The sequence below is a fragment of the Apis cerana genome, linkage group LG1 (assembly GCF_029169275.1).
Source record: "Apis cerana isolate GH-2021 linkage group LG1, AcerK_1.0, whole genome shotgun sequence".
Taxonomy (NCBI): domain Eukaryota; kingdom Metazoa; phylum Arthropoda; class Insecta; order Hymenoptera; family Apidae; genus Apis; species Apis cerana.
The window spans coordinates 903,328-916,134 of NC_083852.1; the positions used below are offsets into that span (position 1 = coordinate 903,328).

The 12,807-nt window shown below is 35.8% G+C and overlaps 1 protein-coding gene across 1 annotated transcript in view; it reads left to right on the forward strand.

The window, feature by feature from the left end:
• LOC107992749 (breast cancer anti-estrogen resistance protein 1) overlaps positions 1-12,807 on the forward strand; it is an 89,074-nt gene that overhangs the window by 47,730 nt on the left and 28,537 nt on the right. The window contains exons 2-3 of the mRNA XM_017048797.3: positions 3,597-3,746; positions 9,255-9,404. Of these exons, the coding sequence (XP_016904286.1) occupies positions 3,597-3,746; positions 9,255-9,404 (300 nt within the window). The remainder of the gene's footprint in view (positions 1-3,596; positions 3,747-9,254; positions 9,405-12,807) is intronic.

Sequence of the window (12,807 nt, forward strand, 5' to 3'; positions counted from 1 at the left end):
CTCCTTCTTAAGGTTAAGGCGAATTTCACGCGATTATAAATCGTAGATTTCGTTCGATATCGAGCGAATATTTAGCAGCGAAATTTTTAATTCGTTCGTTTTCCTTCTTAAAATCTTTTGATAAATCATAGGTTTCGTTTAATTCTGAGCGAATGCAGACGAATATTTGGCAGCAAGATTTTTGTTTACTTCGCTTCGAGTGGACAAAGTGCATAGCACGCGGCTCAAACGTAACTAATTACGACGTTTCTCGTCGTATATGATTATCTGTATCGCGGAACTCGCTCGATGACCTGCTTCGAATCGCTTCAACCGTTGAGAACCGAAAGCTGTCAGTTCGAAAGGTCGTGGTGAGCGTGTACACATACCTGGCGGACTGGGCTTTACGTTCGTCGGCCGCCATCCTTTTATGGGGTTGAACTGCATTCTTCGACGACTTACACGCGTCAGGTTCAACCAAGGTTCGAATCCTTCTCAAAATAGAATCGATACGCAGGGTAAGACAGAATAAACTTGAAATATCCCGCAGGATGTATTATCGAAAGAGAGAGTTTTTTTTTTTTTTTGTGAAAAATAATAATTAGAAATTAATCTCGCCGATCGTATTTGACGAATCGGAATTTACACATATTCGAGCGCTAATTACTTCTTGATTAAAACCTCTGATTACGCTTTCGAGGCTCGCACGATCCACGTTGCGGAAATGTCATCGTTGATTCGTGATTAATCGAGGTGACGAAACTGCGGCCTAATTATGCGCCGTATCCTTGTAAGGAAATGGCTGTAATTAAGAACCGACGATTATTAATGAATTCTAATTTACTTTTTTTCTAATCCCCCTTTCGTTCCTTCCCCTCGAGAAACTTTTTCTCTCTCGAATCAGAGATCGATTAATTCTCACTTTAATAGGAATTAAATTATACCGTGCATTTCTTATATGTTCAAACTATTTCTTTTTTTTTTTTTTCGAATCCAAGGGAAATACGTCTTTTAATCCATATCCTTTTAATTGCAAATATCAAATTCGTATCTTTGAAAATTATTATATCAAATAATAAAGTACGCAGAAATTTTATTAATTAAGGATGAAGGATTACATTCTTACTTTAATAGGAATTAAATTATACATTCTGGCTACTTTTTCTCTTTTCTTTCGAATCCAAAGAAAAATGGAAATACATCTTTATAGTTGCAAACATCAGATTCTTTGGAAATTAGTATATTAAATAATACGCAGAAATTTTATTAATTAAGGATGAAGGATTACATTCTTACTTTAATAGGAATTAAATTATACATTCTGGCTACTTTTTCTCTTTTCTTTCGAATCCAAAAAAAAATGGAAATATATCTTTTGCCATTTTCAATCCATATCTTATATATATATATAATTGCAAGCATCAGATTCGTATCTTTGGAAATTATTATATTAAATAATAAAGTATGTAGAAATTTTATTAAGGATGGAAGATTACATTTTTATTTTAATAGAAATTAAATTATATATTCTCATCACTTTTTTTCTTTTCTTTCGAATCCAAAGAAAAATGGAAATCTTTTGCCACTTTCAATCCATATTCTTATAGTTGCAAGCATCAGATTCTTTGGAAATTATTATATTAAATAATACGTAGAAATTTTATTAAGGATGAAAGATTACATTTTTATTTTAATAGAAATTAAGTTATACATTCTCATCACTTTTTTTCTTTTCTTTCGAATCCAAAGAAAAATGGAAATCTTTTGCCACTTTCAATCCATATCTTTATAGTTGCAAGCATCAGATTCTTTGGAAATTATTATATTAAATAATAATGTACGTAGAAATTTTATTAAAGATGAAAGATTTTTATTTTAATAGAAATTAAATTATACATTCTCATCACTTTTTCTCTTTTCTTTCGAATCCAAAGAAAAATGGAAATACATCTTTTACCACTTTTAATCCATATTCCTTTAATTGCAAGCATCAGATTCGTATCTTTGGAAATTATTATATCAAATAACGATAAAATAATGTTAGAAAGAATATATAGTTATACATAGAAGCTTCATTAATTAAGAACGGTGGAAGATGACGGAACGGCGCCGCGTTTCCTCGGCTGAGAACATTCGTCAAAGCGACGCGATGACATCATTGTTTGCCGGGCGAAAAATGGACGGCGAGGATCTCGGCCGTCATATCGCGGAGGCACTTTAATTGAACTCACTTGAGACACGAGTGAAACACGACTCGGTTTCCTCGTAACGTCCATTGTTGCCTCCTCCTCCGTTTCACTTTACTCGTGGCGGCGTTTCTCCAAATAGCCGCTCTCCCGTTTCAGAAACAGGCTAGGATTTTAATAGGATTCAATTGATCAGAAGGACGAATCCCCTACGACACTTCTGCGAACGTTGATTAATTTGATTACCTTTATTTTTCACCCTCTCTTCCCTTTTAACTCATTCAGATATACAGAATTTAATTACCAAGCGCCGTTTCCCAACTTATTCAACGTTAATCTCGCGTAGAATAACGTCGAGTTAGATCTTCGTGATCTTAAGCTGCGTCTTGGTCCGAGTTTCGTTCATCGACTGACTTCCTTTTCTTTTTCGCATCGCGATGCATCCTCGCTCGAACCGTAATCGTAGAAATCCCATTTCCGTTTTGGATTCGAACGGCGACAATGATACATTTTTACTTTTGATTTATCCAAATACGTATAGAATTTTTACGGCTTGCGCTCGAATGGTACTCCTCTAATTGTAATTAATTACTCGCAACTTTAAACCCTTCGCTTGGATTCGAACGGCGACCATATTTATTCACGATTGATCTCTTTTACGAAGCGATCTCTGATATCTCAATGATATATCGTCGAGTGGCCACGTTTGTTTTTACTTCTCTTTTAGGTTTGCTAATCTCGCGTAGAATAACGTCGAGTTAGATCTTCGTGATCGAGCTGCGTCTTGGTTCATCGAGTGACTTCGAAACTCTTTTCTTTTTCGCATCGAGATGCATCGAACCTAATCGTAGAAATCCCATTTCCGTTTGGACGAAAGATTCGCTGCAATTGTAATTAATTACTCGCGACGATGTTTTAAACCCTTGGATTCGAACGGCGACAATGATACATTTTTACTTCTCTTTTGATTTATCCAAATACGTATAGAATTTTTACGCCTTTTAACGGCTCTTCCAAGCGCCGTTTCCCAACTTATTCAACGCTAATCTCGCGTAGAACAACGTCGAGTGGTTAAATGCTCGCGATCGAGGTGTATCTTGGTCCGAATTGAACGACAGGGGAGAATCATTTCCAAAGTTTCTCGCGAACGTGGTGAGTTGATCGAGCGACGACTCGTGAGAAAAGCGGATAATTTTCTTTCTTTCTTTCTTTGCACAACGAAACATGAAAATATAAAGTTTAATAAATCGTTTCGAATTATTGTTATGAGAATTATTGTTCAGAGAGGAACTTTACGTCGAAGACGCGTTAATTTTTGTCTATCGACGAAGAGGGACGAGATATTCTCGCGCGTATTCTCTTTATATTTGATTACACGCAGAGGGATAAAAGTGAACAGCGCTTGTTAACTCGTGATTTTTTATGTTTCAGCAAAAATGCGTGAAAGCGCGTGCTCTGTACGACAACATAGCGGAAGCTCCGGACGAGCTTGCTTTCCGAAAGGGCGACGTTCTCACGGTGCTGGAACAAAACACGGCTGGCCTCGAGGGTTGGTGGCTGTGCGCTCTGCGGGGTAGACAGGTAATTTGCCTCCTTCGACTTACTTTTACCTTTTCAACGAGGGGTTGATCATATATTTCGTCGATCGAAACTCGAATTTTCTTGAATTCACAAGCGAGGAAATTTCTGTTCCTCTGTGTATATATCGATTTATCGATATATATTCTTGCGATTCAGATGATTCTGATTCGCTTTATGGTTAATTGACGAACGGTGGGTTAATGTAACAGCCGGATGGAAAACTTGATCGTGGCATCATCGACCATTCCGGAGAACGTCTCGAAAGATTTCACAATTGCCCCGGTTGACGATCGAACAGCCACTTACGTAAACATTCGTGCTCATCGAGATGATCGCGTGACGCTCGCGGGAGCCTTTTCCTCGCCGCCTCTATCAACGCTGGACAAGCTTTATCACTCTATCTCTGGACGAGATATATTTTATTTCCGCTTCTACAAATCTTGCGGCTCGATCTTGTGCGCGCGAAAAAGCGAAAACGAGATCGAAAAAGATGGAAAAAGGTGGAAAGAGAGATTTAGATTTATTTTGTGTTGCGGAGTAAAGTGGAGTATTGGAACGAGCTCTCGTGGAGAAGAAATCGAAATAAAAGTCGATCGTTAAAAGAGAATTAGAGAAACTTAGGTACTTTGTCACAAGTTTCGTTCTATGACGATTAAAGTAAAATAAAAGTAATATTGGAATAAACTTTGGTGGAAAACGAAATCGAAAGAAAAATCGATTAGTGACAAAGTAAAATAAAGTAATATTGAAATAAGCTTTCATGGAAAATCGAAATAAAAATTATCAAAAAGAATTAAAGAGACTTGAATATTTTGTAAAAATAAAATAAAGTGATATTGAAATAAGCTCTCGTGAACAAAAAACGAAATCAAAATAAAGATCAATCGTTAAAATTGGAGAGACTTGAATATTTTGTAAAAGTGGTATTGGAATAAATTTTCGTGGAAACCAAAATAAAGATCGATCGTCAAAAAGACTTGAATATTTTGTAAAAGTAAAATAAAGTGGAAAATCGAAACAAAGATCGATTATCAAAAAGAATTAGCGAAAGTTGAATATTTTGTAAAAGTAAAAAATCGAAACAAAGATCGATTATCAAAAAGAATTAGCCAGACTTGAATATTTTGTAAAAGTAAAATAAAGTGGTATTGGAATAAGCTCTCGTGAACAAAAAACGAAATCAAAATAAAGATCAATCGTTAAAATTGAAGAGACTTGAATATTTTGTAAAAGTGGTGTTGGAATAAATTTTCGTGAAAAACGAAACCAAAATAAAGATCGATCGTCAAAAAGACTTGAATATTTTGTAAAAGTAAAATAAAGTGGTATTGGAATAAGCTCTCGTGAACAAAAAACGAAATCAAAATAAAGATCAATCGTTAAAATTGGAGAGACTTGAATATTTTGTAAAAATGGTGTTGGAATAAATTTTCGTGGAAAACGAAACCAAAATAAAGATCGATCGTCAAAAAGATTTGAATATTTTGTAAAATTAAAATAAAGTGGAAAATCGAAACAAAGGTCGATTATCAAAAATTATCAAAAAAAAATTAGAAACTTGAATATTTTGTAAAAGTAAAATAAAGTGGTATTGGAACAAGTTTTCCTGAACAAAAAACGAAATCAAAATAAATAAATCGATCGTCAAGAAAGAATTACAGAGAGAGAAAAAGGGAGTCATAGATGACATTTTGCGGCAAAGTAAAATAAAGTGATATTGGGAAATAAGCTGGAGAATTATAACGTCGATCGTCGAGACGCATAGACTTTCATCTCTCCCCCCTCTCCCCCTCCTCCTAACACACGACACGGCATTATTGCCCGCGGAAATGGGACGTTAGAGACACCGTTACAGACTGCCGATCTTAGATGTTCATCTACTGGCGGGCAGAAGAAAGGAGGGGAATGGAGGGGAGGGCGCCACGTCGAGCGCTCACCGCGAACGAAAGACCAGTAGTACTCGAACGAAAGATCTCTTTGACGGAGATCGTTTCCGCGTTCGACATCTGCTCGAAAGATTTCGAGACTCCGTGACCTGCGTCAATCCTCGTCTCCACCGCCTCCTCCCTCTTATCTCTTGCACACACACACACACCATTTCCACTGCTGCAGTCTCTCTCTTATTCGAGGAAACTGAGCAATGGGAGGCTTGGAATGCGGAGGAAGGATGGCCGTACAGCGAGGTCGTAACTTGTCGCTAGGTGGATTTATCGGGACGCGTAGTTGACAGAGAGAGAGAGAGAGGTTTATTAAAAAATATTTTCTTTCGAACGAGTCGATGATCCATCGAGTCTATTTCGAAGCTCTGGAAAATAGATATATCCCGGATATGTTCTTCTCTTTTTTTCTCTTTTTAAGAGAGCGAATAAAATGCACGATTACGAGTGAAACGATTGTTAATAAGATTGTTTTATACCGCTATGCTATCTTATGTTTTCAAATGTTTGCTTTCGCTCGCCATATAACTCGTCCTACATATATATACCCTTTGCTTTTAAAACGCATTGGTCATCCTTGGAAGCGCTCTTACGTTTCACCGCTGTACATAAAACCGTACTACACTCGCGCTGACATTTAGCCGCATTCCTCGCATATCTCTCTTACCGTATAATCTTCTCTCAATCTATATAAATATATGTAGCACGACATTCTAAAGAAACGCGATTTCTTCGATTCGAGAAAAATTGGAAAAACGATCTGGACAAAGTTCGTTTCTCGGTATATTAATTTGAGAGATGAAGTTGTTCGGGAGAGGGATACCACGTGCATATGGCGCTCGTTGGAGAGGAAGCGGTGGAGAGGGGGGAGTGATTCGAGTTGGAGATTGGAAAACGGGTGCGCTACGAGGTTTACGAGGAAATGTTACGAGTTTCGCAGCTGGGACCCGATGCGCCTGCTCCTTTATTTACAAGCCGCTCGCGTCGCCGCGATAAACGCCGCGTCACCCGATTTCGTCCGATTATTATATTAAATTTCGTTGTTTTAATTCTCACGGTATAAAGCTCCTTCTCTCTGTATATATATATATATTTTTATAATTGGTCTTTTTTCCTTTTAATCAACTTTTAAATTAACGTGGATCGAGTTATAAAAGTTAATGAAAAAAACGGGGCGTTGCGTTTGATTAAATTCTTTTTTAATTGAAGCACGGAGCGTTTTGTAATGCTCGTTTAATTGGACGCATTTTTAATCAGTCGAAAGCCTCTCTCCATGCGCTCTTACGCGTGTGTATCTCTCTTCCTCTCCGGGTTTATTTGAAAAAATCACGCGATTTAAAGGGAATAGCTTTAAGCCTTCCCGTTCATACGCAATATTTGGTCGGTCAGAGGTTCGCCTCGTCGAAATCCAGAACGAATCGGCCGCCAATTATTCGAAATGGAAAAACTTGGGTCGATCGAAAGTCGAGCTCGTCTGTTTGCACGCCTCATTGACTCGAAATCGATTTGTCCGCGCGAAAATTAACGGCAGATGCGCTCGTAAACGACGCCCTGCGCTTCCTTCGTGGAACGGAAGATCGATAGAACCCATAACGGAGCTCTCCTCTGTCGCTGGTGGCGTTTGTCGTTTTCCTCGGCAAATGAACGGTTTTGCAGAGCTCGGTACACGGAACGTCGAGCTCGGCCGGCTTCGAACGAATGAACGTGGCGCTGCACGCGGATTCGACGAATACAAAGGGAGCACGATTTTTCCAACGATTTTTCGGATACTCAATTTGGAAACAATATAGACACTTCCATTCGAATAATCGACAGCCTCGATTTCATTCTCCTTCGGATTTTTCCGATCGTCTTCTCCCTCGAAACTCTCAGATATTCCGAGAGATTCGACAGCTGTGCCTGTCACGAGGCATCGAGTAATATATTGCTCGCAAATCGAACTCAAGGAGAGAGAAAATGAGAGAGAGGGGGAGAGTTTTCCGAGCCGCAACAGGATGACGTTTATTTTCGTTTAATTGGAGCTTCGTTTCGTTTCCTCCCGCGACATTCTGGAGGATGATATTTCTGGCAGACAATCGATGCTTTAAACGTTGTCTAACGTTTCCTCCTTCGTTCGAGCTCGACTCGGGGGATTATCAGTTGGCGGATAATACGCGCGAATCGATTTCACGGGCCGTCGCTTTGTCACGTGAATGCGTCCTTTTCGAGGGATAATGGGATCGTGGGGGAATGGAGGGGGAAAAGAACTTGTAATTTGCATCGGGCTCGATAAATCGACTCGTCGATGGAATCAATTGGAATCGTTTCGAGATACGATCGTTTGTGTTAGGATCGCTAATATAAACGAAATGATTAATTTATATTAGGATTAATTCAAATCTGTACCATACTATGTATTTTTCAATAAATAATTCGATAATAATGATACTGATCGAATATTAATTTCTTGGTAAAAAAGAAATTAATAATTTTCCAGAATATTAGGATTAATAAATTAATAAGTTTAAATCTGTATACTACGTATTTTTCAATAAATAATTTGATAATGATGAACGATCTGTGGAATATTAATTTCTTGATAAAAAAGAAATTAATAATAAGCTTTTCGAGAATAATCAATGGAATCGTTTGAAGAAGTTTATAAAAGACGAAATAATTAATTCGATATATATTAGGATTAATAAGTTAATTCAAATCTGTATCATGTTACGTATTTTTCAATAAATAATCCGATACTGATCGAATATTAATTTCTTGATAAAAAAGAAATTAATAATTTTCCAGAATAATGCACTCGTCGATGGAATCGTTTGAAGAAGTTTATAAAAGACGAAATGATTAATTCGATATATATTAGGATTAATAAGTTAATTTAAATCTGTACTACGTATTTTTCAATAAATAATCCGATAATAATGATACTGATCGAATATTAATTTCTTGGTAAAAAAGAAATTAATAATTTTCCAAAATAATGCACTCGTCGATGGAATCGTTTGAAGAAGTTTATTCAAAAGACGAAATGATTAATTCGATGTATATTAAGATTAATAAATTAATAAGTTTAAATCTGTATACTACATATTTTTCAATAAATAATTTGACAATGGTGCATCGAATATTAATTTCTTGATAAAAAAGAAATTAATAATAAGCTTTTCGAGGAACAATGGAAGGGAAAAGAAATAATTTGCCGGATTCGATAAGTTGAGTGATCGATGGAATCGTTCGGAGAAGTTCATAAAGGATCTACTGCATTATTATTTTTCAATAAATAGATCGAATATAATAAATTAATTTCTTGGAAAAAAGAGTTATTTTTACTTTAAATTTTCATTTCCCATCCGACACGATAAATATTCTCCTTGAAATTCCTTGAAACGGATATAATAATACAACGTGTATATAGGATATAGTTTGGCATGCATGGTTCCGCGATATTAAGTCGTTATTATTCCCTCCGGTTGTGCGCTGTTATTGCAATATATATATATATATATATATATATATATATATATATATATATATATATATATATATATATATATATATTTTCCTTTTTACTGCCCAGGGCATCTGTCCAGGAAATCGATTGAGACTTCTGGTCGGCCAATATGATACAGGGGGTTGTTTGGTTGGCAGTAGGCCTGACCTAACCATTTCCGAAGACGGCATACAGAGGCATGGAAAACGGCGTAGCTGGCACGTTCAACCGAACAGGGTGAGTTATACGATCCCATTATTAAATTCATGGGGCACAGAATATTTCTGTATTATATATACGCATGCGTCCTTCGCCTCCACCACCGCGATTCAACCAATTTTATCGGGATTCGCTTCGTGCGAACGGAAAATTTTCAATTTCGCGTCGATTTGTGCGCAAATTTAAATTTTAAAGATCGTTAATTAATCGGGAATTAATATTAAATCGAATTGAAAAGTCGATGTAGATACATATATATATCGTTTTCATCGATTCAATTTCTCATCCAAGTGTCCATTATATTATATTTTTCGATAAGTAATATAATTAATATTTAATAGTAGTTAGTATATTCTGTAATTTTATCGAAATGAGGATACTTATTAAGTTCCGTATTTTTCAATAAATCGATTCATCGTTCGCTTTTGTTTTGTCTCAATTCACCTCTTTAAATGCCCATATTCGACTTAAATCTGTATAATATCACATATTTTTCAATGAATAACGTAGTTGGTATCCAATAATAACGAATAAATGATTCATTATTTATTCTTATCTTCTCTCCTTGTTTCAATTCACTTAAGTATTCTTATACGTATTTTTCAATAAATAATGTAGTTAATATTTGATGTAGCTAGTATCTTCTTTCTGTAATTTTATCGAAGTGAGGATACTTATTAAGTGTCTATATTCGACATTTTTCAATGAATAACGTAGTTAATATTTCACGTAGCTAGTATCTTCTCTCTATAATTTTATCAAAATGAGGATACTTATTAAGTATCTATATTCGACACTTTTCAATAATTAATATTTTACGTAGCTAATATCTTCTCTCCATAAGTTTATCGAACTGAGGATACTTAAATATCCATATTCGACATTTTTCAATGAATAACGTAGTTAATATTTCACGTAACTAGTATCTTCTCTCTATAATTTTTCAATGAATAACGTAATTTTATCTTAATATTTTACGTAGCTAGTATCTTCTCTCTGTAATTCTCTCTATAATTTTATCGAAGTGAGGATACTTATTATGTGTCTATATTCGACAGTTTTCAATGAATAGTTAATATTTTATTAGCTAGTATCTTCTCTCTATAATTTTATTAAAGTGGGAATAATTAAATGTTCATATTCGACATTTTTCAATAAATAACGTAGTTAATATTTCACGTAGCTAATAATAAATCTTCTCTCTGTAATTTTATCGAAGTGAGGATACTTATTAAGTATCTATATTCGACACTTTTCAATAATTAATATTTCACGTAGCTAGTATCTTCTCTCTACAATTTTTCGATGGACAACGTAGTTGATATTTCACGTAGCTAGTAATTTTATCGAGCTGAGGATACTTGAGTATCCATACTCGACATTTTTCGATGAATAACGCGGTTAGTATCCGACGATAACGAATGAATGGAAAAAATGAACGAAATGGGATATTGATAAAAATTACTCTTCTTCTCTTCTCTCCGTGATTTTTATGGAAATTCGAGCAAAATCGAAAAACACTATGTTTCAAAACCCAATTTCCTCCCCCGATTGTCCATTTAAACGCTTGATCCAATCCAATCGTCGAACCGTTTCGATGACCGACTCGATTCGACTCGATCCACCACCTTCCTCTCCCTCTCTCCTCTGCTTCAACATCTGCCATCTCCCGTTAATTTATTCGCGATTTGAAAAGACGCAGAAATTCATAATAAAGTCCACCCCTATCGATCGACCCTACACACACACGCACGCACAGAGAACGTCCACAATGGCGACGTCGGTTCCATTGTGCGCCACACCCCCATCGCGCCCCCTTATGTCGCCCCTGGCCCGCTGTCGAGACGAGGGATCTGTCAAAATCAGCTGACTACCAATTCGTTCGCAATGCTCGTCTGCCATTGCCATCGCTTTACCGCCATCTGTCACCCGCCGCCAATTTAACGAATATGCATCGCGATCCGATCGATCCACCCCTTCGATCCCTTCGTCAACAGGAGGGGGCTGAAAAACTCGCGGTATAGAAAATCGATCCTTTCTCTCCTTTTTTTCGATACACCCTGCCAAGGGTGTGGTTTCGAGTGGGTGTACATAAGTGGGTGTATAACCCCCGGTTCCAGGCATGATCGAGGGTTGTGATGGTTATAGATACGCCAAGAGGAGTGGATCGGAGGGATACACGAAAGAAATTTTCTGTTTTATCGTATGGAGACAGAGAGAGAGAGAGAGAGAGAGAGAGACTGTTAATATTTAACGGTAGAGACACATTTTCGTGTCGTTTCTATCCTCTGTTCGAATTAAGAATTGGGTTGCTCTGGTTTCTCAATTGTTTCAAATACGTGCAGTGCCAATTGAGCGAGGTTTACGTTAACGGATCAATTAATCACGATGAATTTAAATTGTCATTAAGAGGCTGTTTTATCATCGTTGCATAATTCACGACCAGTTTATATCCCCTCCTCCTCGCGAGGAAGAAAATCTTCGGCCAAGGATTTCCAATTCGCGTGGATCGGACGTAAATTCGCAATTTAGTGTAACGAGAAGAAACGAGCGAGGCGGGGCGTGATTAATACGCAACAATTCTCGCGATTAACGCTCCATATTTTCATTTCGCTTGCTGGTTGACATCTGTCGCGCCTTACGTAATCAAGATCCCTGGAAACGGAGCGTTGAAAGCAAATGTTTGATTTGCATCGAACGTGGTCGGATTGCGAATTGATAAGTAAGTTACGTTTTTCTTTTCTTTCAATCGTACTCGCTTTTGTACCGACTTCTTTCCATCTGTTCGATCGATCTTAGGGAATTAATTTCATCGATTGATTTGATTTCAATCGATTCTTTAAGAAAAGAATTCTATTTAAGAAAATTATGAGAAAATTTAATTTGAAAATCATTGAAATAAAATAAATTTTAAATTTTAATTCTTAATCAAAGTTAACGAAATTGAATAAGTATATATTTTGAAAATATAATATAGAAATAAAATTTTCTATTAACTTTATACTTACTATAAAATAATTTCTTTAATAAAATATAAAATACATTAAATAAATTATTACTAATATATTAATTTCTGTTCAACATATATATATTAACTTATCATATCGAATTCGTGGTAAAATACCACGAATTCAAATAATTAAACAAATATGAAATAAATAAACTAAAATAAATTTAATTGATCGATAATTAAATCCAAAAAATATAACTGATAAAATTATTCTTATAAACATAATATTTATATACTTAGATAAAAAAATTAATACAAATATTCTTCTATGGTATTCAATATTACACCCTGAAACTAATTCAGATTCCCCTTCAATTAAATCAAATGGTGTACGATTTAACACAATTAATATTCTTGTTAGTGTTATTAAATATAATGGATATAATAAAATTACAAATTTAATTACTTTTT